Source organism: Rhinolophus sinicus, chromosome 6 (assembly GCF_057876585.1).
Source record: "Rhinolophus sinicus isolate RSI-liver-muscle chromosome 6, RSI-T2T, whole genome shotgun sequence".
In the NCBI taxonomy this organism is placed as follows: domain Eukaryota; kingdom Metazoa; phylum Chordata; class Mammalia; order Chiroptera; family Rhinolophidae; genus Rhinolophus; species Rhinolophus sinicus.
The window spans coordinates 495,751-521,749 of record NC_142506.1 but is presented as its reverse complement, the minus strand read 5'-3'; the positions used below and the strand labels follow the sequence as shown (position 1 = coordinate 521,749).

Sequence of the window (25,999 nt, the reverse complement as noted above, 5' to 3'; positions counted from 1 at the left end):
GTAGCTGCCACCATGTACGCACAGCAGCAGTGGGTGGCCGTGTGGCTGACAGGAAGGCACACCTTCTGCCACCCTAGGCTGACTCATCTCAAGACTGCAGGTGTGGAGCCTGCGGCCTGAGGTAAAAGTGTCATGGTCATGAAGCAGAGATCCAGCCAACCAGCTGGCCACCTCCTACATATGGGCCACCACCAACAGAGTTGTAAGCCGAGTAGTGGAGGTCACGTGGTACACGATTTGTCAAAACTCATCAAACTGTTCACTTAAAATGGCTACACTTTATTGTATGAAAATTATACCTCAATAAAGTTGATTTTTTTAAAAACGAATGTGGGCGAAAGGTTAACAAAATCCTTCCTTCTTCTGCTTGAGAATTTGACCTTCAGTGAACTCTCTAGCTATGCTCCCCTGGTAACCAGATAACGGTCAAATGTCAAGAGTTGAGGAGGCAACACTGCCTATTTTAACAGTTACCTATGGGTAAGCTGCATGAGGGCAGGGACGGCACTCAGTGAGCTGTGGGTCCTGTGGCGACCGAACCACTGGTAGGCTCTGAGGGCGGGGGTGTTGTGCCCTCCGATGTGGCTGTGCCCATTCAGAAGGGTGGTTTTGCTTTCTGCTCTCACCTCACATTTCTCGTGGACAAAATTGCACATAAACAACTGAAATGTGCCTTATGCTCAAACTGTTCCCAAATATACCAATCGCGTTGAAACAAATTCACATTTTCAAAACAAGTGTTGTAGCAAACCTGTGGGATTCTGGGGGGTTCCCTGCTATAACCAGCCTTTCCATTGACAGCACAAACCAAGAGTCCTGACAGCACCAGGTAAGCATACTCACCTATGTCATAAGGCTGCAGCACAAGCCCCCAGACAGATGGGCAGAAGTCCCCCATCTCAGGGATGTCAGCCTAGACAGTACAGCAAAAAATGCTGCTGAGCGACTCGCTATGGGAGAGGGGCCTAAGCACTGATTGGCCTAAGCAGGTGTCCATCACACCACCCAGCAAATGAGCCGTGATTAGAGAGGTCTTGTGTCATCGATCCAGACTCCATGGGAGAATCTAAAATGGGGTTTGGGAAAGTGTTTACTTCTGATCCGCCGGAAGGGAGAAGAGAAGAGATACATACCTAGGACCAGGCAGAAAGGGTTGGCCAAAAATGTCACAAGAAGTGATGCTTCCCCAGGGAGCAAGTGGGCCAGCTACCGAGATCTGGCTGGAGCCCAGGCAAGGGACTAGCAGACCACACATGCCGGCCCCAGGCCCAGCACCCAGACACCCACTGTGGGCAGGTGTGGGAGCTGGGGAAGCCTCTGGACCAAGCACAGGGAGGCCTGTGTGGCTGCAGAGAGAGCTGGCCACTGCCCTGCAAGCTGGGCTCTAATCCTGTGCCAATCCGGATGTCGGGCACCCCGCTTGAGGACCATATCAGGGCAGTGTGGTGTGTGCCTGTGACTCTGAGCCTGCACCGTCCAGCAGGCCTTCCTCCGCGAGTCCTGGGCGCGGGCAGAAGACCCTGAGTGTCAGAGGTCTGCATTCACAGCCGGCGTGGAGCACCAGGTGCAGGCGCTGCCCTCAGCACCAACCCTCAGATATCATCTGACCCTGAGACAAACCGAGGGTGGATGTGAGCCGCACGCCACAAATGAGCCGGCCCAGCCCCAACCCCACCCAGCCACAGATAGTGAGCTAAGATATAAACACCGCTCTGCAGATATCGGCCCAAATCCAGGCCCCTCCGTGTTCAGATGAGAATGCCCTTCAAAGTGTCTGTTCCATCTGGGCTGAGCTGAAGTCTAGGGAGAGGGCCCACTCACTTCTCCACTCAGGAACCAGGTCTACCTTTGGCTGCAGGGCCAGCAAGGGTCTGACACAGAAGCACCAGATCAGACCCAGGTGTCCCAGGGCAGGGGGAGTCATGGACCAGGAGGGGGGCAGGCTCATGGAGCATGTGGGGAATGGAGAAGTATCCAGGGGAGGGGCTGGCATCCACAAAGGCACGGGGCCCATGGTGAGCTTTTGAGGGTGGAGGTGCAGGAGATGGGGGGCAAGCAGGGAGGTCGGGACTTAACCTAGAGGCTGAGGGAGCAAGGGAGGTGAAGTGGCAGTGTCCACAGAACTCACGGAGAGCCCTCAGAGTGCCAGCAGTGGGCTCGAGAGGCCTCCCAGACCATCCTGCAGCCCTGGGTGGGGCTCACAGACCATACAGTCATGTGAACTGGTCATTAAAAACCAGGACAGATTTTTAGGTAAGTGTGGCTTCTGCCTGTAATCAAATTTCCATCTCGCTCGGTGGAAAAGCCAAAGCCCCATCCCAGCCTACAAAAGCCCCACCCCCTGCCTTTCTGACTCAGCTGCTTCCTCTCGCTCGCTCCCCTCCACCTCACAGGCCTCCTTGATGGTCTGCAAAAATGCACCAAGCATTTGCTTGTGTGCCCCAGGGCCTTTGCACTGGCCGCCCCCGTTGCGCTGTGGGAAAGGCTCTGCCCCCAAACATCCTCATTTCTTCCTCCCTCCCTCCTCTCAAGGCTCCTCCCCAGCTCTGTCTTGTTGGGGACGCCCTCTGACACTGTACTGAGAAGCATTACCCCCTGCTCTGCCCTCCTCCTGCTTCCTTCCCCTTCACGGCAGGCTTCACCACTCCATCCTCCCACCAGGATGTCAGCTCCGTGCCACGGGGCCTTGGCCGTGTCCCCTGCACAGAAGAGGGATGCTGCCGAGCACGTGCTCTGGAGCAAATCCAAACGCTCAGCCCTTAGGCCGCCACGAGACACATCGCTACCTCACGCTGAAGAGAAGGAGACTGAGGTGGGCAGACGGTCATCTGATGTACCTGGCAGAGCAGGGAACTTCGCTCAGGCTTGTCGGATCCAGGGACCCCCAACCCCTATGCCCTTCTGGCTGCCGTACCCAGACTTGGTGAATGCGCGCTGGGCAGGAATGGGGCTGGGAGCCTGGAGCTCCCCGTCCCCCGGCAGCGTCCAGCCTGCCCTGTGCTGAGCAGCTCCTGGCTGTGGAAGTGGAACAGGGAGCAGAGGTTCCCTGCTTGTCCCCTGCCATCCTCCAGGACTCACAATGGCGCCTGGCAGGCTTTCAAGATCCATGTGCTGATGCGAAAATACATTTGGCTCCTTCTCTGGGCCAGACACTGCCCTCCCTGTTCCATGCGCACTGCCCCATTTAAGCCTTGCCAAGGGAGCACAAAGGGGCATTACTACCCACTCGACAGATGAAGGAACAGGGGCCTGGCCCGGGCCCGTGACAAAGCAACAAGTGGGATGTGTAGCCACTCTGCAGCTGCTAAGGGAGAGCCCTGGGTCTGGAGGACTAGGAGTCAACTGAGGGTCAGCGCGGGGTGGGGGGGTGGCATGGCCTGAGGTGGGGCCTTTGATGTCTTAGGGCCTGCAACCACCACCACACGCCTCCAGCTGCCCCAGCGCTCAGCCCACTGCCCTCCGTGGGCCGACCACCGATCTTCAGGCTTTCAACGCCAGCCTGCACGCTGCCCTCCAAATAGCGCTTTGTAGAAAGTAGAGAGGAGCTGGCAACACAGAGACGTTGCCAAGACTCCAACCCAGAAAGAACCCTCCTGTCTCTGCCCTGGCCTTTGGCCCCTGCGTGCTTCATGAGGGGTCCTAGACCAAGGTCACACTCCCAGAAGACTCTGTGTCTAGCCAAGACCTGCAGAGTCTGCTCTGATGGCTTTACAAGGAAGCTGGTTAAACCCACAGAGAATCCCAAGCCAACAAGGGAGCAAGACCCCTGAAGGCCTCGCCAAGCTGGCACGCTGAGCTGAGTCTAACGAGGCAAATGTGAGTGGGGACGCACTGTGCAACCGCCAACGACCCACGGCTAGCTGGGGGTCCTGACTCAGCACACACAGGTGGGAAAACATTGAAGGCTTGCGTGCAGCAAATACCTCCCGAGCCCACAAGGGATGCAAGCCCTGAGTGGACACCTGGAGGTTCCTGTTGCTCTGCAGCTCTGACTTCCCTGTGGTCAGGCTGTTCCAAAGTGACATTGTCCAGGAGCTCAGACACAAGAGCTGGACAGAGGACCGCAGAGGGCAGCCCATAGCTCATTACCCAGACTCTCACCCCCAAAACTCGTGATCCAAATCAACACGGATATGTTTTTGGATGACTTCCTTGCTCTCCAAACTTCTGCTCCCCTCCCCCAAACTCAAACTAGAGATTAGGAAGAACATGCTATAACCAAAAAGGATCAGAAAATTGGAATGACGAGGAAATAGGAGTAGAGACTGCAGATGCAGTTGGACAAGGTGAGTAAGAGAAAGGCGTGCGCGCAGGGTTGCAGGGGGGTGGGGGCTGCAGCTCAATGTTCTGGGAGGGTGGCGGCAGGCTCTTTTGAGGACCTTTACTGTACACATGCCACAGCTCTAGGGACAGGCTAGGGGCAGCAGAGGCACGGTGCGATGACCAGGTGCTGGCCGCCAGGCAGCAAGAGGAGAGAGGGAGAGGAGCCCAGAGGCCAGCTCTTTGGGGACCCCTGTCCTGCCTCCCTCCCCACTCACTCCACAGATATCTCCACCCAAGGAGCCCTCACTGTCCCCACAACTTCCGAGTCCCTCAGGCTGATGCACACTCTCCAGCATTCATCTCCTCCGACCTGTCAGCAGCATTCAATGCCACTGCCACTCTGTTGCCTGTGCCCGTGGCTGTGCCAGCCCAGCCTCCTCAGGCTTCTGCCCGTCCCTGGGGGCATTTCTGCTCTGCCCTCTGCAGGCTTGTCCTGCCCTGTGAGGAACAGTGGGCTGAGATCCTGCTGTCTTTCATCCATCACTGATTGCTGGGTGACCTCACCCACTCAGATGGTGTCATGTGCCATCTAGAAGTTGGTGACTCCAAAATGTGTCTTTCCAGACCTGGAGCAGCAAGCGCTGCCTCCTTGAGTTGACTCCCTGGACAGCACCCTGTCTCAGCAGCGCATCGAAACCTGACTCAGGATCTTTGCTCTGAACTTAGCTTTCCTCCCTCCTGGGTCACTGTACCCAGCAGCCCCAGCACCCACACCAGAAGCTGCGAGGCCCTCCCAGGCCTGAGACCAGCCCACCATTACCCACTAAGCTCTCGCCTTGCCCACTTCTCTCCACCCTCCCCGCATGCTCAGATGACCGCAGTGCTGCCCCCTCAGCGGCTCTTTCCCTGCCGACCGGTTCCCACACCCTCCCCAAAGCCTTTCAAGGGCTTCCCAGGGCCCTTAGGATGGAGATCAACTTCAGCCCTGTAGCCACGAGGCCTTGTCACAGCTGGAGCCCTTGTCCTTCTCAGCACGTACATTCACTGCTAGTTCCTTCAGGCTGTGCCCTCTGCTGGGAAGCTCTGACCACAGCAGAGACCACCCACATCACAGCGACGTCACTCTGCAGGGGAGGCTGCCCTGAGCTGACTGGGTCCGACCCCCACGACGCCCACCAAGCCCCCCCGTGCAGCACTGCCACCGTGCCCATGTGACGTTTACATGTCATGGTCCCTGCACAGCTGCTCTCCACTTGACGGCACAGTCACTGCACTGTCCAGTGGGGCAATGCCTGGTTATGACAAGCACCGAACTTCCAATGCCTGACACACAGTTGCTGCTCAGTGTGGGTTTTTTGGAGGCAAGAAGCATGGGTACACAGGGAGTTAGGGACGGTGTAGCAGTTAGTTCTTATATATTCAAAGACGTATTTAAGGGATTGGCCCCCTCAGTCGTGGGTGCTAACAAGTCCGAAATTATAGATTTTGGCTCGCAGGCTGGAAACTGAGGTGGGATTTCTAGGACAGTGCTGAGAAAGAATCCGTTCCCCCAGAAAACCTTAGTGTTCTGACTTAGGGCCTTCAACTGCCTGGGCGAGGCCCACCCACACGCCTGAGAATCGCCTCTTTACTTAAAGCCAGCTGGGTGTAGCTGTTAATCACATCCACGAAATCCCTTCACACAAGCATCTGGGCACCCGAGCCTAGCCCAGCTGACACAGAAAGCGTAACCATCACAGATGGTAAAGACGCCACCAATGCAAGAAGCCAGCAGTGGGGCAAGCATGGATGGTGGCAGAGGCTTGAGGAGACCAAGCAAAGCCCACTTTTACACGTGGGAGGGAAGCCCGGCAGAGACGATCTATAAAGACAAGGTATGGATGGAGATCTGCTCCACTGATGAGACCTCGGCTCCGGTTCCCAGGGCCAGAGCGACTCGGCCCGGGTTACAGACATGGGGCTGTCAGAGAAGGGTGGGGGCAGGCCCCCCATTGTGAGGTCCAGGTAGAATGCTCAACTCAGACTGGCCCCAGCCCTGGCCAACCGCCAACCCTGTCCTCACCGCCACCCTCCTCCCAGGGCTGTGCCCGCTGGGTCATGCCTGGGTTTCACCGTCCCCTCTTGTTTGACAGCAGATGCCTGCAGAGCCAGTGGGGGTCATGAAGACATGGCCTCGCTTGACTGCCAAGGTCAGGCCTGCAACATCCTGGGTAGAAAGTTCTAAGAAAAGGGAGTGCGGTAAGGACTCAGAGAGCTGAGTTCTTGGAAACTGCTGAGGATGCAGCTGGGTTCTGGAAGGAGCACGGTCGGGAAAACTCAAAGAGCAAGAGAACAGAGGTGCGGGCCTAGAGGAACACTGCCGGGGCTTTGGAAGAGGGAAACTCCAGTCGCCAGACATGGAAACTCCAAGCTACAGGGAGCCAGGTCCTCAGACAAGGGGTCCCTGGGCTGACAGTCAGAAAAAGGAAAGGCTCTGAGCAGCACCTGGGGTCGGAAGAAAGCATGGCCCAGGGTCCAGGTGTCCCAGATAGAATGTCCCCAGGAGAAGGCTGACAGACTGCATCTGGGTGCTCCCAAGATCCGAAGGAAAGGGCACCTCGACCAGGAAGGAGGGTGATGAGCTTTGATTCAGCAGATACTCACTGACTGGCTGCCTACACGGCACCTTTGCTGGGTGCTGGCGAGCCCCCACTCCTGCCCTCCAGGAGGAGAGAGAAGCAGCATCAATGAGCTAACTAGCAGGAGCCAGGTGAGGCTGTGACAGAGCCCACGTCTGTGGGGGAGCCCAGCGGGCAGCAATTAGCTCACTGTGGGTGAAAGGACGCTTCACAGAGGAGGCACCTGGAGAGTGAGGCTGGCCGGACAGAGCAGGGGTCCGAACATTCCAGGCCGACGCAGGGCCTGTGCCAGGCCTGGAGACATGGACAACTGAGCCTGTTAGAGCAGAGCACAAGGAGGAGGGCACAGCCTCTGACCTCACAATACCCACTGGGCCAGCCTTGCAACTTGCAAACTCTGGCGCCCGCCCTCCTCCAGCCCCGGAAGGGCCCGGGCCCTGGGCAGCCTCCAGGTGCAGTGCCCTCCTGTGGCCGCACCCTACCCGCTGCCTGGGGCATGTCTCTACTCACCAATTATGAGGGGCTTCGGCATCAAATCGAGAATCTGGTGCGGGAAAATGAGGAACTAAAGAAGCTGGTGCGTCTCATTCGTGAGAATCATGAGCTCAAGTCAGCCATCAAGACACAGGCGGGAAGCCTGGGCATCAGCGGGTTCACCAGCGGGCTTGGCGAGGTGGCAACCGGCCCTTCTCAATGCCAGGGTAACTGTAAGGCCTGAGTTCAAGGAGAGTGGGAGGGGAAGAGGAGACTGTGCTGCGCCTCGGAGTCACGGGGACAGGGGCATAGAGAGTAACATACCTGCAGGACAGTGGCCCACCAGGTGAGGGGAGGGTGAGGACATGGGACCACGGGGAGAAAAGGGCAAAACTGGGCCCCAGTCCCATCCGTCTGATGGTAGGAACCCCTGCCCACAGTCCTCCCCTCAGCTGAACTTCCAAGCAGCTCCACAGACTGAGAATTTCCCAGCTCTGGAACCCCAACGTGCTGCCCTACTGGGTCCAATATGTCACCCACTGTCAGGCTCCCCACCGCTCTCCTCCATCATCTCACCCTGAGCGTACCTGTCCCCTCCCCCATCATGCTCCATTCAGAGATGGCCAGTGGGCAATTGACAACCCAGGTCTGGAAGCCAAGGAGAGAAACTAGGACTGAAGCTTGAGGTGTGGGACTCGTAGGTGTGTGACAGGCCCTGGAGCTGGAGAAGACTGAGTAGGGTGAGACAGGAAAACAGACAAAGTTACAGGTGTTCGCAGACAAGCAGCTGAAGCGATCTGCGGGGTTAGACCCGGGCCGAGGGACTGAACCAGGAGGCCAGGGAGGCCGCACGCACACAGCTGAGTGTGGTGACGGCAACAAGGGAGGTCCTGGAGGATGGAAAACTGGGCAGAAAGTGGTTGGCACTGAAGATATCAGAGGGAGAATTTCTGGGGTTGGCAAGGTCCCAGGGTGTGGCAACAGGAGTCAGTGGCAGTTACAGTGTGTTGGTGACAGTTACACAGGGCTAGGAGGTGACCAAAGGTCTGCTGTGTTACATCCTCCCCCTCCTGCAGCGTCTCTCCTCTCCTAGGGAGAAGGCTGTGTGCCCTTGTGGCTAAGGTGGACTCCTCTGTGCATGGCCAGAGCCCACCCACCCCAGCGGTAACCTGCCCTGTCACAGGCTCTGCACCTCACTCTGCCTGCTGGGCCCCCCCTCTGTTCGGAGTCAGGTGTGAAATCATCATCCTTTCCTGAGAGCAGGACTCTGCTGTTTCAGTCTCTGCCATTTAAGGCCCCCCAGCTTGTCCGTGGACCCCGACACTCTGCTGTTCTGGAAGGTCACAGGTGGTTTTCTAGGTGCCACATCATTCTGAGCCTCTGCATTTGGGACGGTTACCCCTCCTATTTTTGAGTCCCAAAAGCACCTTTGCCACCCCCACTCCGGCTCAATTTAGTCACTGCTGCGCCCAGACTGGCTCGGGCCCTGCCCTGTACCCTCAGCCAGCCTGCCCAACACAGCCTTCAACCCTCCACCAGCAGTGGAGCGCCCCTCAGAGGCTCTTGCAGGTCCAACGAGTCACCGGAATCCAGCTCACTCCAACCCAGACACATTTCTGATGAAGAACGTGTCCTTCCCACCAGGACGCTAAACCCGCTCGGGTCAGGGCTCCTTCCCCTCCGTCACACCTCCAGCTCAAAGCCGTCTTCCCTTTGCTCTTGAAAGCTGCCTCTCCTGCTGCCCACCCACTGGGTTCTCTGCCATCCAACCAGGCTGTGGTGTGGGAAGGGTCTGCACAGTCCCCTTTCTGATCACAAGCACATAGGCCCGTCTCGTTTGAAAGGTTATACTGCTCATGACTCTGAAATGATACTTGGGCGACAAAACAAATACGCACGGGAAGGTACAACGTCTAAGAGAGCTCCCATTCCAAGGATCTAGACTCTGGTTTCCCTACTCCCACGCTAGGCAAGCAAGTCTTCTCCTTGAAGGTTTGATTCTTAAGAGAATCCTGGGACCAGTTCTGGTTTTCCAGCTCCTGAAGGGTCAAGCTGAGGAGTTCGGAAAGGCTTTGTGAAGGAGCCCAGACAGCTGGTGGGGAAGGGGGCAAGGGGCATCCCAGGAGGGCATTCCAGGAGGAACAGCAACTTGGGCAAAGGCCTGGACTTGGGGTTGCAGGAATGAGAAACAGATGAGTGTGTGCGTGTGTGTGCGTGTGTGTGAGAGAGAGAAGGTGTGGGCGTGGAGTGGGGGTATGAGTCACCTGGCTGTTGTCTCAGAGTCTTTAGCAAGTGAGCGTGTGATTGCGTGTGCTAGTGTGTGGTCCATGAGTGTGTAGTGTGTAGTGTGATGTGTGTGCCTCGTGTGGTATGTGTATGGAGTGTGTGGTGTAGGTGTGTCAGTGACTAGGCTGTCTGGTATGTGTGTATATGAGAATGTGTGTGACTATTTGAGTGTGTGTGGTATGTGTGCTTTGAGAACATGTGTGATTGTGGAAAAATGTGTGTGGTGTGTGTGAATGTGTGTGGTATGAGTGTGTGAGAGTGCGTTATGTGTGGTGTGCGTGACTGTTTAGTGAGTTGCTGTGCGACAGTGTGTGAATGTGTGTGTGAGTGAATGTGGTGTGTGTGATGCTTGTATTCCTGAGTGTACATGTGTGGGGAGAGTGTCGGGGGATTGGTGTGTGTTGGGGCCAGTGAGAGGTGAACAATGCAGTTGGAGAGGTCAGCAGGGGTCAGATTGCCAAGGACCGCGAGTGACATGCCAAGGACGCAATAAGCAGACACTGGTGGTTTCTGACAGGGAGTAATCATGTCTGTGCTTCGCAGAGATCATTCTAGCTGCTGTGGGGAAAATGGATTCAAAGGCGACAAGAGTGAGGCAGGGAGGTGGCTTAGGCTGAGGCCTCTGCCGTCATCCAGGTGGGACAGGGTGGCGTGAACTAGCTCTGGAGAGAAATCCATTCAAGTTACTTGGTAAGAAAACGAACTGTTTGGATGTGATGGACGAAAAAGAGTCCAGAATGCGTCTGCTGCTCTAGCTGGGGTGGTGGGTGAGTGATGGCGCCACCTCCTGAGACTGCAGAACTCTGCCTATGCCCAGCCAAGGTGGACCCCTGTACTTGCCTCAGGGGATCCTTCTTGACCATTCCTCACCCTGCCTGTTCCTCTGGGTCTTTCCTTGTGACTGGCCTTCCTCATGGAGTCAGGCTCTTACTTTCAATTTGATCTCATGAACTTGACCATCAGTTCTTCTTTTTGGGCCCACCCTTCTCTTGCCTTGTACTCTTATGCACGGCTCTACCTACACCCTCCAGCCAGAGTTCTGGCCCATCCCCGCTTAGGAGGAACACAGAAGGAAATGCAGCTTGGGCTTGTGGGTGCTCCTAGCGTGTGCCAGTCCCCTCGCAGAGCAAGACTAAGCCGTGGCAGGAAGAGAGGGGGTTCAGGATGAAGGTCAGAGGCCAGGGGCCAGTTCTCCCCAAGCACCACATCCTGGAATAGAACTCCAAGGAGTAGAAGAATCCTGAATTCAAACCTGTCCTTTCAGGTTTTTCCAAAGGTTTACTTGTCAGGGAAGAAGAAAGAACATAATTTAACACTGTTAGCTGGTAATTTAACTGATCACTTTGAACTGTTTTCACATAGAGTATGTGGGCCTCTCTGCTCTTGCCCAGGATGAACCTGGGAGAAGGAAACGCAATTTTGGAGGAAGAGAGTGCGTTGTATTTTGGACAAACTGACTTTGAGACTTTCACACAACATCTACGTGGAGTGTCCAGGAAGCTCAGAGGAGAGGTCAGCACTAGTGAGAAAAGACTCCAGAGTTGTTGATAATAGAAGCTGAGTGAGGGGTGAGGCCCTCTGAATGGAGAAGAGTGACAGGAGACTGAGGGACAAGTTCTGAGTCAGAACAGGTAGAGAAGCTGGCAAAGGAGCATCCAGAGAGACAGGGAAACCTCAAAAGTGTACTGTCCCGGGAGCCAAGATACAGCTGCAAAGGGGACACAGTGTCAACAGAATAAAGGCTGAGGAGAGGTCAAGCGAGAAAAGTGGTAAAAAACAAAACAAAAAAAAGTGCTAATGACTTGGCGTTAATGATCTTGGTGAGAGGGATTGAAGAGTCAGTTGACACTTAGCTCATGAAGAATGGCTTCTGAAGGGCAGTAGTAGCTGGAGGGGGCATCGAGTCCAGAGCTGCTTTTCAAGATGGCAGAGGCCTGCGTGTGTCTCTACGAGGAGGGAAGGAGGCAGGAGAGACTGTTGGAAGGTATGACAGAGAAAAGGGATGCTTTGCAGAGCAGACGCTGCGCTTGACTGAAGAAAGGGCATCTCTTCCTGGGTCGAGGGAGGGAAGGGTGAGGGCGAGTGCCAGGGGCAAGCTGAGGAATCCAGAAGCATGGCTTCAAATTTCTCTGCACAAATGTCAGTATCTGAGGGCAAGCTGGAGTCAGGAAGACGGGGAAGGTGTGACATCGAGTGAAAATGGCAGGAGTGAGAGGGGAGCCTGGGGCGTCTGTCTGTGTCTGGGTATAAATGGTGCCAGCATCTGTGCATTATGAAGGCAGCAGCCACCTACCTTCTCCAGCAGCGTTTGGTCGGCGCGGATGCGGGCAGGTGGCGCCAAGGGCTACTCGGCCAGCTCCTGGGCACATCGCTCCTGGGCGGAGGGAGGGAGACCCGCTGGGCTGCCGGCTGGACAGGGAATAGACGCCAGTGTATTAGAGGTCTGGACAGGCTCTGAACCAGGGGGCCGGCAGTGACCTTCGCCAGGCACAAGGTACAACTCGGTGGCAGAGTGGGTAACCTGAGTGGGAGGAAGTCAGTGAACGCGGCTGCGGGCGGGATCCACTTCGCAGGAGAGAAGCGGCACCCAGGGGTTCGGGCCTCGGCCGGGGGATCAGGGCGGCAGGGCCGAGGGCCTGCGCAGAGCTCGCGCTGGCTTGTCGCTCAGACACTGGGAGGCATAAGATGGAGGGGGAGGCAGGGCTGCTGGAGGAAGGAGGGTGAGGGCCGGGCAGCGTGCTCCAGTCACGAAAACGGCGACTGCTGCGAAAACGGGCGGCTCACCCCACTCCCACTCCCCCCCCCCCCCCCCCCCCGGGCCGCCAGGGCCCACTGCCCGCCCCTCTGTCTTCTCAGAGCCTCTCACCGCCCCAGAACTCGCCCTCTCGGGACCCTTTCCCACTGCTCAGGGACTGTCCCCCTCAGAACCTGTCACCCTCCCCCTCAGGACCCCTTGCCTCCCCTCAGGACCCATCATCCTTCCTCTCTTCCCCCTCCCGCTGCCTCAGCGCTCTTGGAACCCTCAGCTCGAGCGGCCTGCGCTCACCAGTCTATCTTCCTGCCCAAACGCTAGGGCTCCGCCCAGTCAAGGCCCCGCCCAGTACGTACTCTAGCCCCGCCCCATCAGGACACGCCCCAGCAATCTAGCCCCGCCCTCCGCTCAGTACCTGGACCAGCTCCTACACTTAGTCACTTGGTCAGGACCCACCCCGGCCCCTCGACCCCTCCAGCCAACCGCTGAGACCCCGCCCACCTTGGCTGCCGTCCCCTCTGTCCCCGCGTGGACAGGGGGCCTTGAACGACTTGCACTTAAAATGAGATGGTGAACTGGTGGACATTTTAACCAGAACACTCTGGCTGCTGTTTGAGGGGAAAGGCTGGCATCAGACCAGCCTTGCATGCCGAGTAATAGTGTGGACCCGGGCAGGCGGTGTTGGTGGTTCGCGTACTTCGTTCTGCACACGTCTGAAGTGCAAACAGACCTGATGTGGGTGCAAGTGAAGGACTGTGCTGAGGCTGGCTACACTGTTTGGGCCTGGGCTACTGCAAGGGCAGATATGCCCACTGACAGCATGCCAGGGCAGCAGAGGGAGCTGGAGGAGTGGCGAGCAGGCGTCCCCAGCAGAACCCTGGGAAGAAGTGGGTCAGTCCACTGGGGGCGTGAGTCTGGGGTCCAACCTAAGTCATGTATGGAGCATTGGCTGGTCCCCTGTGCCCAAGCTACATCAGCTTGCTGAGGAAGAGTAGACTCAAGGGGGAGCTTGGGGCTGCCCCAAGGAAGGTAGATGAGGGGGGACCAGCAGCACCCACAGGAAGCCAGGTGATCAGGGACCTGGACACCAAACCAGGACGAGTTTCAACAGGAGGAGCGCTCCTCTGTGTGAAGGCCACCAGCAAGTAAGAGGAGGCCTGCAAGTAGAGCGTTGGGTTCTGCAACGTGGGGTTGCCGGTGCCCCGATGAGAGTTTGGGTGGAAGGAAGGGGAAAGCCCAGGTGGAGAGGGAGTAGGAGGGAAGAGAAGGAAATGGACTGAGACGGTGAGTGGGGATGATACCCCAGACACATCTTTGAGGGACATGGAGACTTGTGGGGGCAGGAGATCAGTGAGGCGGAAGCCAGAGCACCTGGGTCAGACCTTGTGGTGCTGTGAGCCAGGCATCCAGGGCTCCTGCGTCTCCTGGCTGTGCAGGGACAGGTGACCCATGACCACCGCTCCTGCCCTCCTGAAGACGCTGCCCAAGTGGTCCTCTCCGTCATCCAGACCCTGCTCTCCTTAGAGGAAAGCGGCCACAAAGGGCAACCCCTCACACCGACCTCCACTGCCCACGGCCCCCTCTTCCCTACCAGGCTCTTGGCCATCCTCCCCTCGGCCACCTGCTTCCTCTCCGTGGGCTGCTTCCATATACCCGCCACTTTATCATCTCTTTGATCCGAAAGCAAAAATTTCCAAAAAGCCAAAACAAGACATCATAAAAGAAAACACTGGTTGATTTGATTATGCAATTTAAATTTCCTTGTTGGGGAAAAAACAGCAAAACTTAAAACGAAAATACAGTGGCAGGATGTGGTGCCAAATGCTGTGCAGTGGCGTCAGCAGAGGTTTGAGCTCCGCGCTCAGGGACTTCACGGGGACTGTCAGGACTTTCCCGACGGTCTTACAGAAGGGTGATTGGCAGTGTGCATTACGAACTTCCAACATGTCTGTTTCGGGGGAAATCAACGACAAAGGTTTATGTAGTAGATTTGTCACTGGGAACGTTGCAATCAACTTAAGTGCCCAGCAGTTGGGACATGTACGTGCACAAGATGGAGGCCACGGCAGCCACGTAAGGAAGGGCTGGGTCTCAGCATGATGCTCTTAGAAGCAGTGGTGTGTGGGGCCGTGAGAAGAACCGGGTCATAGTAGTGTGGTCACAAGGACATGGGTGACCGACACAGCCATGGCACCATCCCTGTGTGTGTGGCCTGGGAGCTAAGAATGGATTTTACGTTTTTAAATGGTTGGAAGAAAATCAGAAGAAGAACATTATCTCACCACAGGCGGAAAGTGCGCAAAGTTCAAACCCTAGTGTGCACGCACCCTCGTGCGTCCGTCTCCATGCTGTGTGCTTCCCCCAGCGACGGCAGAGTGGAGTGGCTGTGACAGAGACCAGAAGGCCAGCAAAGCTGCAAGTACTTACAAGCAGCTCTTTACAGAGTGTCTTCGTGGACCCCATCTACATAAACAGGTGGAGAAACTCTTCCAGGCAACGCAGAGCTCTGGAACCTGACTGCTGGGGGTTCTGATGTTTTTGTTTTTGTTTTTATAGGATCATCTTGTCTTCTTTTTTTTATTGGGGAATATTGGGGAACAGTTTGTTTCTCCAGGGCCCATCAGCTCCAAGTCATTGTCCTTCAATATAGTTGTGGAGGGCGCAGCTCAGCTCCAAGTCCAGTTGCCGTTTTCAATCTTTAGTTGCAGGGGGCGCAGCCCACCATCCCTTCCAGGAATTGAACCCTCAACCTTGTTGTTAAGAGCTTGTGCTCTATCCAACTGAGCCATCTGGCTGCCCCTCCGGTAGCTCAGCGGCAGCTCGTTGTCTTCAATCTAGTTGTGGAGAGTGCAGCTCACTGGCCCATGTGGGAATCGAACTGGCAACCCTGTTGTTAAGAGCTTGTGCTCTAATCAACTGAGCCATCAGGCCGCCCCTCTGATATGTGTTTACTTTTCTGTAGTTCCATTCTCTCCCTAGGAGCATGCACTGGTTTTATAACAAAAGAGTAGACGTTTTCAATTAAATTGCACACGCATGAAAACCTTCCCTGCACCCTCACCCTGCCTGCTGTGCCCCTAGGGGCCTTCTCCCCCAGACAGTGGTCTTGCAATGGCCCTCTGCTTCTCAGGAACCCAAGGACATTGGCTGCCAGGCCCGCACAACAGGTCTCAGAGTGAGAAGGGTGTGTCTGGGCACATCACCCTCTGGTGCTGCCCTCACTGTTCCCGGGTGGGCAGTGGCCACCCACAGGCCTGGGTACACCTTTAGCATCATGTGAAGCTTCATGCCAGTTCTAGCTCTGGCCTCCCTGAGGGTCTTCTACCTGGTGAGGCTCAGCTGTCCCCGAGAGGACAGAGGCCCACTCCTCCCTGCCAGGGAACAGAGGGGTCAACTTGGCCAACTGGGAGTTGGCGAGGGGTCAGCAGTAGGCACATCTGAGGGGTGGGCAGCTGTGGAAAGTCCCTGTGGCTGGAGCGCAAGTGTTTAGAGCAGCGAGCCTGGGAGAACCGAGACCAGGGGCCAGACCCTGATCTGGGCTCCCACCTACATGGTGAAGCTCAGAGAGGTCAGTCAGCTCATCAGAGGCAGATGAGCACCTTGAGCCCCGACCTCCCCTGGGGACCCGCCTGGGCTCTCAGCGCTTTCTCTGTGTCCCGCAGGTGTCTTCCTGCCCCCATCTCTGACAACAACCAATGAGCCCGTCCTGGAAGAAGTGGGGATTGTAGCCCTGGCTCCCCTGGCCGACATGCTAAACAGCCCACAGCCTATCCCCCCAGCAGGCTCCATTGTGAGCCCCCTGACGGGCCCTCTCAATGCACTGCTGCCCTGCCCAGGGTCCATGTCACAGAACAGCCCACTCACCAGCCACCTGACCAGCCCCATGTCAGTGCCCACAATGGGCACACTGGCCAGCTCCCTGGGCCTGCCTTCCACTGGCCCTCTGATTCCAAACAGCCACCTGACCAACCCCATGTCAGTGCCCATGGCGGGCACACTGGCCAGCTCCCTGGGCCTGCCTTCCACTGGCCCCCTGATTCCAAACAGCCACCTGACCAACCCCATGTCAGTGCCCATGGCGGGCACACTGGCCAGCTCCCTGGGCCTGCCTTCCACTGGCCCCCTGATTCCAAACAGCCACCTGACCAGCCCCATGTCAGTGCCCACGACGGGCACACTGGCCAGCTCCCTGGGCCTGCCTTCCACTGGCCCCCTGACTGCAAACAGCCCGCTGGCAGGCCCCCTGGCCATATCTCTGGGCAGCCCCCTGCCCACCTCCACGGCTGCCCCTCTAGGTGTCTCTCAGAACCTGGCCAACCCCATGAGCAATCTGGTGCCATCAGAGGCCCCGAGGGCACAGCTGGCAGAGCCACTCCGCGGATGCCCTTCTGGATCCCATCCCTCAGCTGATAGGGGACCTGCTGCCACCTCCAAAGGTAACTGGTACAGGAGGAGGGTAGGGGGGCCCTGCCAGGCCAGTCCTGGGTCCTGCCTTGCTCTTATCCTCCCCTCCTTTCTGCCCCCACCTTGTCACTAGTACCACTCTCCACCGAGCACCCCCAGCCGACCCAGGACCGGGAGCCCCTCAGCGTGACATTTGTGGGTGCTCCCATCCAGACCTCCACTCCTGTGAGCACAGTGGGCATGGCCGGCCCCATGACGGCTTTCTCCTATGGCACCTCAGACGCCCAAATGCAGCCTGGTGCACCCCAGGGACAAGCCGTTATTGCCTCTGTCCCCACCTCCTCAACTGCCACCCGCACCGTCACAGTCCTCCCCTCTGCCCCCACTCCCACCCCCCAAGCTGCTACCAACTACACCTCAAGTACCACCCACATTGCTCAGCTCACCCCCCACTCCCCCACCAGGGTACACCACTCCCCCACCAGGCCCTCGCCCACCTCCCACTCCCCTCCACGCAATCCCCACTCCCCACCTCGAACCTCCTCCTCCCCGGCCTCTGTCAACGACCCCCGGGGCCCACGGGTCACTGAAACATCTCGGAAAAGCATCCTGGATTTGGAGCGGAAGCTGGCTCACCGCAAGACCAGCAAGTTCCCGGACAGCCACCGAGGTCAGTGCCACAGCTGGTTCACACGGGTCTGGGGGCCCCTGCTACCCTTCAAGAGCTCCTGGGCACTGGCCTGGGCTGCTGACCACAGCTGCTGACCACTCCCTCCACTCCTGTTGTCCCCAGAGCCTAAGCCGCTGGCTTGGGAGCGGCTGGTGGGGGAGATCGCCTTCCAGCTGGACCGCAGGATCCTATCCAGCATCTTTCCCGAGCGCGTGCGCCTCTACGGCTTCACCGTCTCCAACATTCCCGAGAAGATCATCCAGGTGGGTGCTTCCATCTCCACTTATCTCCAGGGCCTGCCCAGCACCTGGCAGCAGTGGGGAGCAGTCTGGCCCCAAGGGGCCGCTGGGGTCCCTGCACACCAGCCAGGCGAGCCCTGTGGAACTGAGGGCACCTGGGGAAGAAGGAAGTGCTGTGCTCAGTCCAGCTGGCCTGCAGGTGTCCAGGGCGTCCAGCAGCAGGAGCCTGTGACCCCAGCTGCACAGCCATCCCAGAGAACAGGGCAGGGGAGGGTCCTGAGCGCCGTCAGATCTGTGCTCTCCCCCTTTGCCGCTGCAATGGCCTCCCAGGGCCTTTCCCAGACTGGCAGAGCCCACACCTTCTCCTCTGCCCTCTCAGTGTCCTCAGGGGTCTCTGGTGGGGCACATGGAGGCAGGTCCTGGAGCCTCTGAGCAGCTGTCTGCCTCCTGGCCAGAGACCTCAGACTGAGGCTCAGCATGTGGTCCTCTGAGCCTGCTCCTGTGAGGGACGTGGAGGCCAGAGGACGATGCTTTCCAAGCATGCTTGTCTCCAAGGCACCGAGGACCTGGAGACAGTAGGGTGCGGGTTGTGCTGGGCTGCAAGCCCAGGAGCCACTGTCCAGAATGAGCGCATGTGGGTCCCTCCGCCCACTGCACCAGCGCCCGCCTGAAGAAGCCAGCGTGTGTGCCTCCGCTGCCTTTCGGTCACGTGCGCTTCCCTTGGGAAATAGCCCTCTGAATTCCGGCCACCTGCTCTAAGGCTGTCCCTGTCTGCACGCTGTAGACCTGGGTGTGGGATTGGTCAGGACCAACTCTGGTTGCAGTGGGTTCGTGCGTCCAGGTTTAAGCTTGCCTTTTCCTTTTAAGATGCCTTTGGTCTTTAATTTTAATGTGCCTGGAATTACCCACCTATTCCTTTATCGTTTGTACTTTCCGTGTCTTGCTTGAGGCTGGAGCGGTGGCGGGCAAAGCTGAGCCGTCAGTCCCCTCTCCCAGTCCCATGTGCGTTGGGGGGCTCCCCAGCCCCTCTGACCTCCTCACAGCAGGGTGACCGAGTCTGGGCATCTATCTTCTTCCAGATTGTCTTGGTTCCTCTTGGCCCTTCACTCTTCAGCGTGAATTTTAGGATCAGTCTGTCTAGTTCACATTTTTAGTTTTGCATTGACTTACAGATGGGACTGGGGAAGTCACACATCATTAGGGTGCCAGTTTCTACACACCTGCTGTTTCTCTTGTTCATGTCCGCGGGCCCACTTTGGTCACGTTTGGTTTGACGGTCCTTGACTTGTGTGCAGGCCCCCCAAAGCCACTGCAGTGTCACGATCGTGAGTACAGACTGGCCATGGCTGTTTGAAACTGGGCAAGTGACGCGTTAAAAACACGTTTTTATGTCTCTGGAATGATGTATCTAGTTGGCAAAGACCATATTTATTTATAACCCAAGTCTAGTTGCCCACATAAAATTAGGTAGTTACATCTCCATGAAAAGACATGTCCTACTGTTTGAAAATGCCCATTTAAATCAAAGAAGATAAAAACACATCAACCTTTGGTGTGGGACTTACCTGCACAAGGCCTGTGTCCCCGGGCTCCTCTGCACTTCTGCGAGTTATCGCTATGTCGTAGAATGTAAGTCACAGAACTAAGTGGCGACTCTTTAGAGAAGAGGCAGGAAGAGGAAAGCAGAATGTAGTAAGGCGATTGTTTCTGGTGTGTGAGGAAGTTGGGGAGCTCGGCATGCCCTGAGCCAGGGCCTCTGCCACCATCTTGGTGGCCTCTCGGGAGCCTGTGGCTCTCACCACAACCCTCCTCTGGTCATTCTGCCCAACGGCCACCGTCACCAATTCCAGAGCCTTTGGCCCACTCACCTTCCATCGGCAACGATGGGCGCTGCCAGGGTCACACACTTGTGCTCAAGCTTTCAAGAGAAGCTCCACTGGAGCCCGTGTGCAGGGACGCTGCCTTCGGGACCCACATGGATACCTCCTGGCTGGCCCTCTGCAGGGTCCACTGCAGGGTGACTGACCTCTGGTCACTTCTGGGGATCATAAAGATGCATCCTGGTCTCAGGGCCATCCTGCTGGCTTGGCTGCACCATTTGTTGATTTCTGTCTGCATCATCTGATTTTACTTTACCCAGCTTTTTATTTCCCTTCATCAAAACATCTTGTTTGTTTTTCTGCATGGTGAACTCCAAATGCTGGTGGTTGCTGCATTCCCTAAGTTCTGTGCAGACCCACTGAACCTGATCACACGTGGTCCTGTCCAAACCAGGGTGTTTGCTTTTCAAATGCGGTAACATTTACCACCAAAAAGCTTTAATAGAGCCCCTTTTTCAATGAGGACTCGTTGGCTTTTTTCACTGAACTTGACCGTCATTTTTTTGTAAGTTTGCAGACAGTTGTGCCATCTTTTAAGCCCAACCAAAAGTGTTCCAATGCTCATGCCTGTCACCTCTTCTACCCAGTTGCAAAGGTTTTCCGCTCTGTGGGAGATGCTCTGAGCTGCCTTCCTTTTGACACCCCGCTTCTAGGTGTCCCTGAGTCCAGCTGCATCAGTGAGGGGGACTGAGGGTGCTATCTCGTGACTGTCCAGCTGGGTCCATGATGCCCCCGATGTCCTCCTAAATCCCACTCACTGGCCTGCTGAAAATGTTTTGGATTTTTGTGTAATGATTTGTTATGTGGCTACCTTGCCAAACCCTCCTACTAGTTGGCATAGCCTGTATATCATCTTGGCTTTTCTACGTAGATAATCATATTGTACAGTATTTAAAAGGAGCAGACAATGCGGCAACCTCATCCTGTTTCTGACTTGACTAGGAACACACTCTCTAGTCTTCCCATGAGGTAGGATGTGTGTCCCAGGCTTTTTGCCAGATATTCTCCAGGCGAGTCAGTCAGAGTTCTCAGTTGCAGACAGGAGAGTCCATACTAGCAATGGGAGCACAAAGGGGCTTATTATAAATGCTTGGGTGGTCACAGAAGCTCGGGGAAGGGTACACAATTGGACTTGTTTGCTATACAGCCAGTAAAAATGCCAGCACACCAGACTTTCCTAGTGGACACACCAGGGATTTGCCCCAGGGACAACAGGCAGTCACTCAGTCAGATGCCCAAAATTTGGTACAGCTGCCCTGAAGAACCAGTGCCATAGCCAGCCACTTCCCTCTCCCAGAAAGCTGCTCCCCACCTGCACCTCCTCCTCCAGGCACTCACTTCCACCTGCAAGTTCCATCCTCAGGCATCTGCTGGGCAGAAACCCAGGTCCCAGGGCTACCTAAGCCACAAGGGAGTCTGGAAAACGTGATTTTTAGCTTCCAGACTCTTAGAGTTCAAGAAGGCACTAGACAGAAGCCAGAGGAGCCAGGTTCAGCATCTGCCACATCAGCTTAAGAAGCTTTCCCTCTTCCCCAGAGTTTTTGGTTATTTTGCTGAATCATGGACAAATATTCAATTTTTTAGAATGCTTTTTGTCTGCCTCTCATTGAGATTACCGCATGGTTTTTTTTCCCCTGGCCCTTTTCTCTTGATCATAAACCACACCAATTCCTGGTGTTTTTTATTGCTCTGGGATGTTGTTTGCTGCTATTTACGACTTCTAGCTTTACTGCTCTTTTAGAGACTGTGCCAAACTGCTTTGGAAATGCAGGAGCTTCAATAGCCAGATGTTACAGATGTTAATCGTAGGGCCCTGCTGCCCACCCCTCGCACCCGGCAGGGTCCGGGAGGTCCCGATTGCCGGCCCAGGGGGCGGAACTCACAGTCCTCATCCCATTGGCTAGAACTTAGTGACGTCAGGACTTGCTGCAGGATGGCGGGACACGTGGTCTCAGCGGGCGTTTCATTACTTAAGGGAACGGGGACCTGTCCTCTTCAGTGGTGTTTCCACTTTGCCTTGCTAATCCTCTCTGTTGATTCTTTGGATTCTGTCTCCTCGTTTCTGTCCTTTATTATTTTCATCCTTCTGCTGCCTTTAGATTTGTTTTTTCTGTTTGGGGTTGAGCACCTAAGTCATTTTATTTTTCATCTGTTTTGTTTTTAAATAAATGCATTTAAAGCAGGGAGATATCCAAAATATTTACAACAGGAACACCAGCCAGAGTGGACGGTGGGACAGGATCCGGGGCAGAGGGAGAGGGTCTGTTGCTTACCAGCTGGTTCACACGCAGCAGTTTTAGAGCAGTCGGTCCATCTGCTGCGTCTTCAGGCTGCCTCAGAGTGCGCTCTGGCTGCGTCCCACGGGGCTGGACAGGCAGGCCTGGGCTGTTCAGGTTTAACTACTTCACTAACTGCACTGGACTTCCTCTCTAACCCGAGAGTCAGTTAGGATGCACTTTCCTTATCTCAGAGGCGTTTGGCTGTCCTTTTATGGTTGATCTCTGACGCTCTTGCTCTGTGTTCAGAGAACAAGGGCTGTACCACACTGATTCTGTGACATTTGCTGCCATTTCCTTTATCACTGAGTATGTGGTCAATGTTGTGGGTGCACCAGGACGGAAAAACGATGGTGTGCATGTTTGGTCATCCCTGTTCTCTCCTCCACATCTGATCCAACGCCAGAGCCTACTGGTTTTCCCACTAAAGACTTTTCCCACGTATATGTCTGCATCCTCTTGTCTGCCACTCCAACCCCCAGTCCAAACCACTATCACTTTACTGGTCCACAGCTCCCCTTGCCCCTCCATCTGTTCACACCTGACTTGAATGAGGATTCAGGATGTGCCAAGTACATGCCAAACAGACGCAGTCTCTGCTCTCTCCTGGGGAGGCGTCCTGAACGAGAAAAGCCACAGATAGGGATGCTAGAGGGGCAGGAGGTGAGGCGTGCTCGTGTGGGGCAGGAGAGTTTGAGGGCGGGAGCTGGGGCCCGACAGGGTGGTGCCTTGCCATCTGCGCCCTCCCAGAGCCTGGCCTCACCCCAGCAAACTTCAACACCCCGCTCATCCCCTTCCTTCTCTGTCCATTTGAAGCACAGCTCTGCTCACTGTGAGAGCCCACTGATGTGTCCCTTAGCGTTGGGATCCCCACCTGGCGGTGCTGACCAGCACAGGTGCTGTGCTCAGCGCCCCCTGGACACATTTCCTTTAGTCCTCAAAACATCCCTGTCAGGCGGTGTCACAGCAGGGAAACGGGCTCAGACCCAGTGTGGTGACAGAAGCAGCCTTTGCATTGGCTCTCTCATGGGCCCCTCACTCCGTGCTCAGCCCCCTGGCATCTTCCATGCCATGCATACTGCTCCCGGGCCTGGAATGTTCTCCTCCTATTGTCCTCGTCCTTCAGACCTCAGCCCAGTGCCCTCTCACTCCAGGATGTCGTCCCTGAGGCTGAGTCAGTGGCTCCCCAGCAGCAGCTCTCGCAGCCCCGCTCCTCTCCTCAGAGAGCCTTTGCTCACTCTAGTCCCATCACGGGGGCCAGTACCAGGGGAGGGGAGTGCTCGGAGAGTTTCTGTGGGATGGATGAACGGAGCCCATACTCTCTCATGCCAGCTTCTGCCCGCTCCCTTACAGTGGTCAGTTAGAACCGCAGAGCCCAGCAGGCATGTCCGCCCCTTCAGGGCAGGGCCCTGCCTGCCTGCTCTGCTCAGCTCTGTTTCTCAGGGCCTGCGACCATGCCCACTGCTCCCCACCCTGGGTGCTGGTCCCCCCCCACTCTCAGGGGGTCACTTGCTGGGGCAGCCTGGCCCCACCTCAGCCCACACGCTCTCCTCTGTCCAGTGCCCTGGCAGGGTGGGTGCAATCTGCTCGCTGCTGACTTTCTGTCATGTCTAGGACTCTGTGCACTGGGCCTGGCACAGCACAGCCCCGGGTTGAATAGGCCATGGGTGTCAATGTCCCCAGTGGGCCAGCACGTAAAGCTGCCCACCCACAGTACTCCATGACATCCCAACATGACAGGCTCACTTGCTGTCCCACTGATGTTGGCTGAGCTCCTGCTGTTCTTCTGACATGGGGCCTGGGTACAAGTGAACGGAGGGAGAACTCGGGGGTCAAGAGGAGCCCAGAGTCAGGGGGACAGGCCTGACCTAGTGCTGACCAGGCAACAAAGGAGCCAGACACAGGGCTCTGTGTACACCTGCCAGAGGTCAAGGGTCACTCTGGCTGAGCCCAGCCATGAACCCAGAGCTCCGCTCACATGACCATTTGGGGAGAAGACAAGAAGGTGATGCCTGAGCAGTCTGTCGGGGCATTCCCAGCAGGGCAGGAACCAGCCTGGCAGGCATCTAGGGAGCGCTGGAAGGAGGCGAGCTTTGCAGGTCAGCCTGGCCCTGAGAGCTGGAGCAGTGGGAACCGCAGGAGGGCTCAGGCAGGGAGACACCCCACCCAACTACCACTTCACCCCCCAGCTCTGCGGGCCTGGGGACAGCTGCTTGTGTGGCACGTACATAATTTGCAGGACCATGCAAATGAAAATACAGGGCTCCTTGCGAGACATTGTGAGGTACTTCAAGATGACTGCAGCAGAGCTTCAAGCTGAATGAGGGGCCCTTCTGAGCATGGGGTCCTTTGTGACTGTCCAGGTCACATGTCCAGGAGGCCACACAGGAGGGGTGAGGAGGAGGGGCTGACTTCCCGGTGAGATGCTGCCAAAGGACGCAGTCACTGCCTGCCTGAGGACACAGCTGATGAAGAAGTAGGTCAAGATGACCCAGCTGCTGCCAGGCCCCTTGTCCGGGCACTGGGCCCAGGCACCCAAGGGCAGCAGGACCCCCAGTGCTGACACAGAGGGGGCTTGGCTCCAGGCTGGGGCCATCATGTGAGCATGAGTGGTATGCAGGCTGCTGAGGGGGCCAGGAGAGGAGGCTGCAAGGAGCAGGCAGGGAGCCAGGAAGGGCACTGGGTAAGTCCCCGACTGGTGTCTCCTGGGTCAGGCCATTGGGGCACTAGCAGCCCCCCTCATTGCTCCTTCCCCCCCAGACTCCCAGCTGCGCTCTCTTGCCTCACTCAGTCCTGAGTCCCCGGTGGTGAATGGGACACGTGAGGGGCTTCAGGACCTTCTGGATCACCTGCTCATGTGCCGCTGTCCCCTCAGGCCTCCCTGAACCCCAGCGACCACAAGCTGGATGAGGAGTTGTGCCAGGTGCTCACACAGCGCTACGTGAGCATAATGAACCGGCTGCAGGGCCTGGGCTACAACGGGCGGCTGCACCCGGCACTGACAGAGCAGCTGGTGAACGCCTATGGCATCCTGCGCGAGCGGCCAGAGCTGGCTGCCTCGGAGGGCGGCTCGTACTCCATGGAGTTCCTGCAGCGCGTGCTGGTGGAGACCATGCACCCCAGCATGCTCACAGACGGGCTGCTGCTGCTCTCCTGCCTCAGCCAGCTGGCGCACGACGATGGCAAGCCCATGTTCATCTGGTGACAGACGGGGGCCCCGCCCCCCCAGGCCAGCTCTGCCCACTCCCTGGTGTATGTCTATTAAAGCTTCCCACAGATGCTGGCCCCTGGGCCCACCGGCACTCCTGGCTGTGCTGCCTTGTGGGGGGCTCGCCCGTGTGCCCTTCGCTGCACCCCTGGGACAGCTCTTATCCAGGGGGTGTTCTGGAGGCTCCAAGGCTGCCTTCCCCTGGCAATGGGAGCAGTGGGAGCCCCTGAGACATGGAGGGGGGAGAGCAGGAAGCGGGAAGGAACCTAGCTGGCAGGGAAGGGCTGTGACTGTGCCAGCAGCACTGGTGCCACATGGAGCTGAGGCCTGGGCACAGAGCAGAAGGCAGAGGTGGGTGAGACCAGGCGGTGGCAGTCCCTCCTTCTGTACCGGGCAGAGATGAGGGCTGTGGGGGATTCCAGGCCCTCGTGAGGACAGGCGGACGTTAGAGGGAGGGGGACTCAGGAGAAAGCCTCGTTCAAACCTGGGCACGGGGCAGCCCAGGGACAAGGGGCCCTTTCCCAAGGCACCCGTGAATGCCCAGGAAGAGGAGACAGACGGCTCCATTGGGTGCTGGGACCTAGGGTGAGAGACCGGGAGCTGGCGAGGGCAGATCCTCTGCAGGGCAGAGCCGAGGAGCACAGGCCAGATGGGAAAGCAAGACAAAGCAGGAGAGAGGTGGAATGGGGGTAGGAGGGGACACTGGGAGGTAACCTGTCCTCTGACGGGGAAGGGCTGTGGCTAGTGCACAAAGCTAAGGGGTGTAGACAGGATGGTTGTCTCTGCGAGGGCACGCACAAGAACAGAAGGGCAGTGTGGGGAAGCCCACAGAGTGGCCTCCAGCCTGCAAGAGGGAAGGGCAGGGGGCTGGAGCTGTGATGGGAGGGGATGGGTGTGAGGAAGCCCCAGGGCCTGGGTTCAAACAGAGG

General features: G+C 57.0%; 1 protein-coding gene and 1 long non-coding RNA gene across 2 annotated transcripts; one reads left to right on the top strand and one right to left on the bottom strand.

Moving 5' to 3' along the window:
- Positions 1 to 7,062: 7,062 nt before the first annotated feature.
- Positions 7,063 to 12,437, bottom strand: LOC109443896 (uncharacterized). Its single transcript, XR_002136756.3, has 3 exons — positions 11,935 to 12,437; positions 7,392 to 7,595; positions 7,063 to 7,197 (listed from the first exon to the last, which is right to left on the bottom strand). It is a non-coding gene; the product is annotated as an uncharacterized LOC109443896 (long non-coding RNA).
- SPATC1 (spermatogenesis and centriole associated 1) lies at positions 7,197 to 25,336 on the top strand. The gene is made up of 6 exons (XM_088799294.1): positions 7,197 to 7,588; positions 16,056 to 16,368; positions 16,579 to 16,829; positions 16,931 to 17,467; positions 17,591 to 17,730; positions 24,738 to 25,336. Exons 1-6 carry the CDS (start codon positions 7,378 to 7,380, stop codon positions 25,065 to 25,067), a joined length of 1,782 nt encoding a protein of 593 aa, XP_088655420.1. The 5' UTR covers positions 7,197 to 7,377; the 3' UTR covers positions 25,068 to 25,336.
- Positions 25,337 to 25,999: the final 663 nt, after the last annotated feature.

Excerpts from the sequence above, each read along its gene's own strand:
- SPATC1 (XM_088799294.1), top strand. The coding sequence starts at position 7,378 with ATGTCTCTACTCACCAATTATGAGGGGCTTCGGCATCAAATCGAGAAT. Across the intron at positions 7,589-16,055 it reads TTCTCAATGCCAGGGTAACT|GTGTCTTCCTGCCCCCATCT; the intron begins GTAAGGCCTGAG and ends TGTGTCCCGCAG. Across the intron at positions 16,369-16,578 it reads AGCCACCTGACCAACCCCAT|CTCCCTGGGCCTGCCTTCCA; the intron begins GTCAGTGCCCAT and ends CACACTGGCCAG.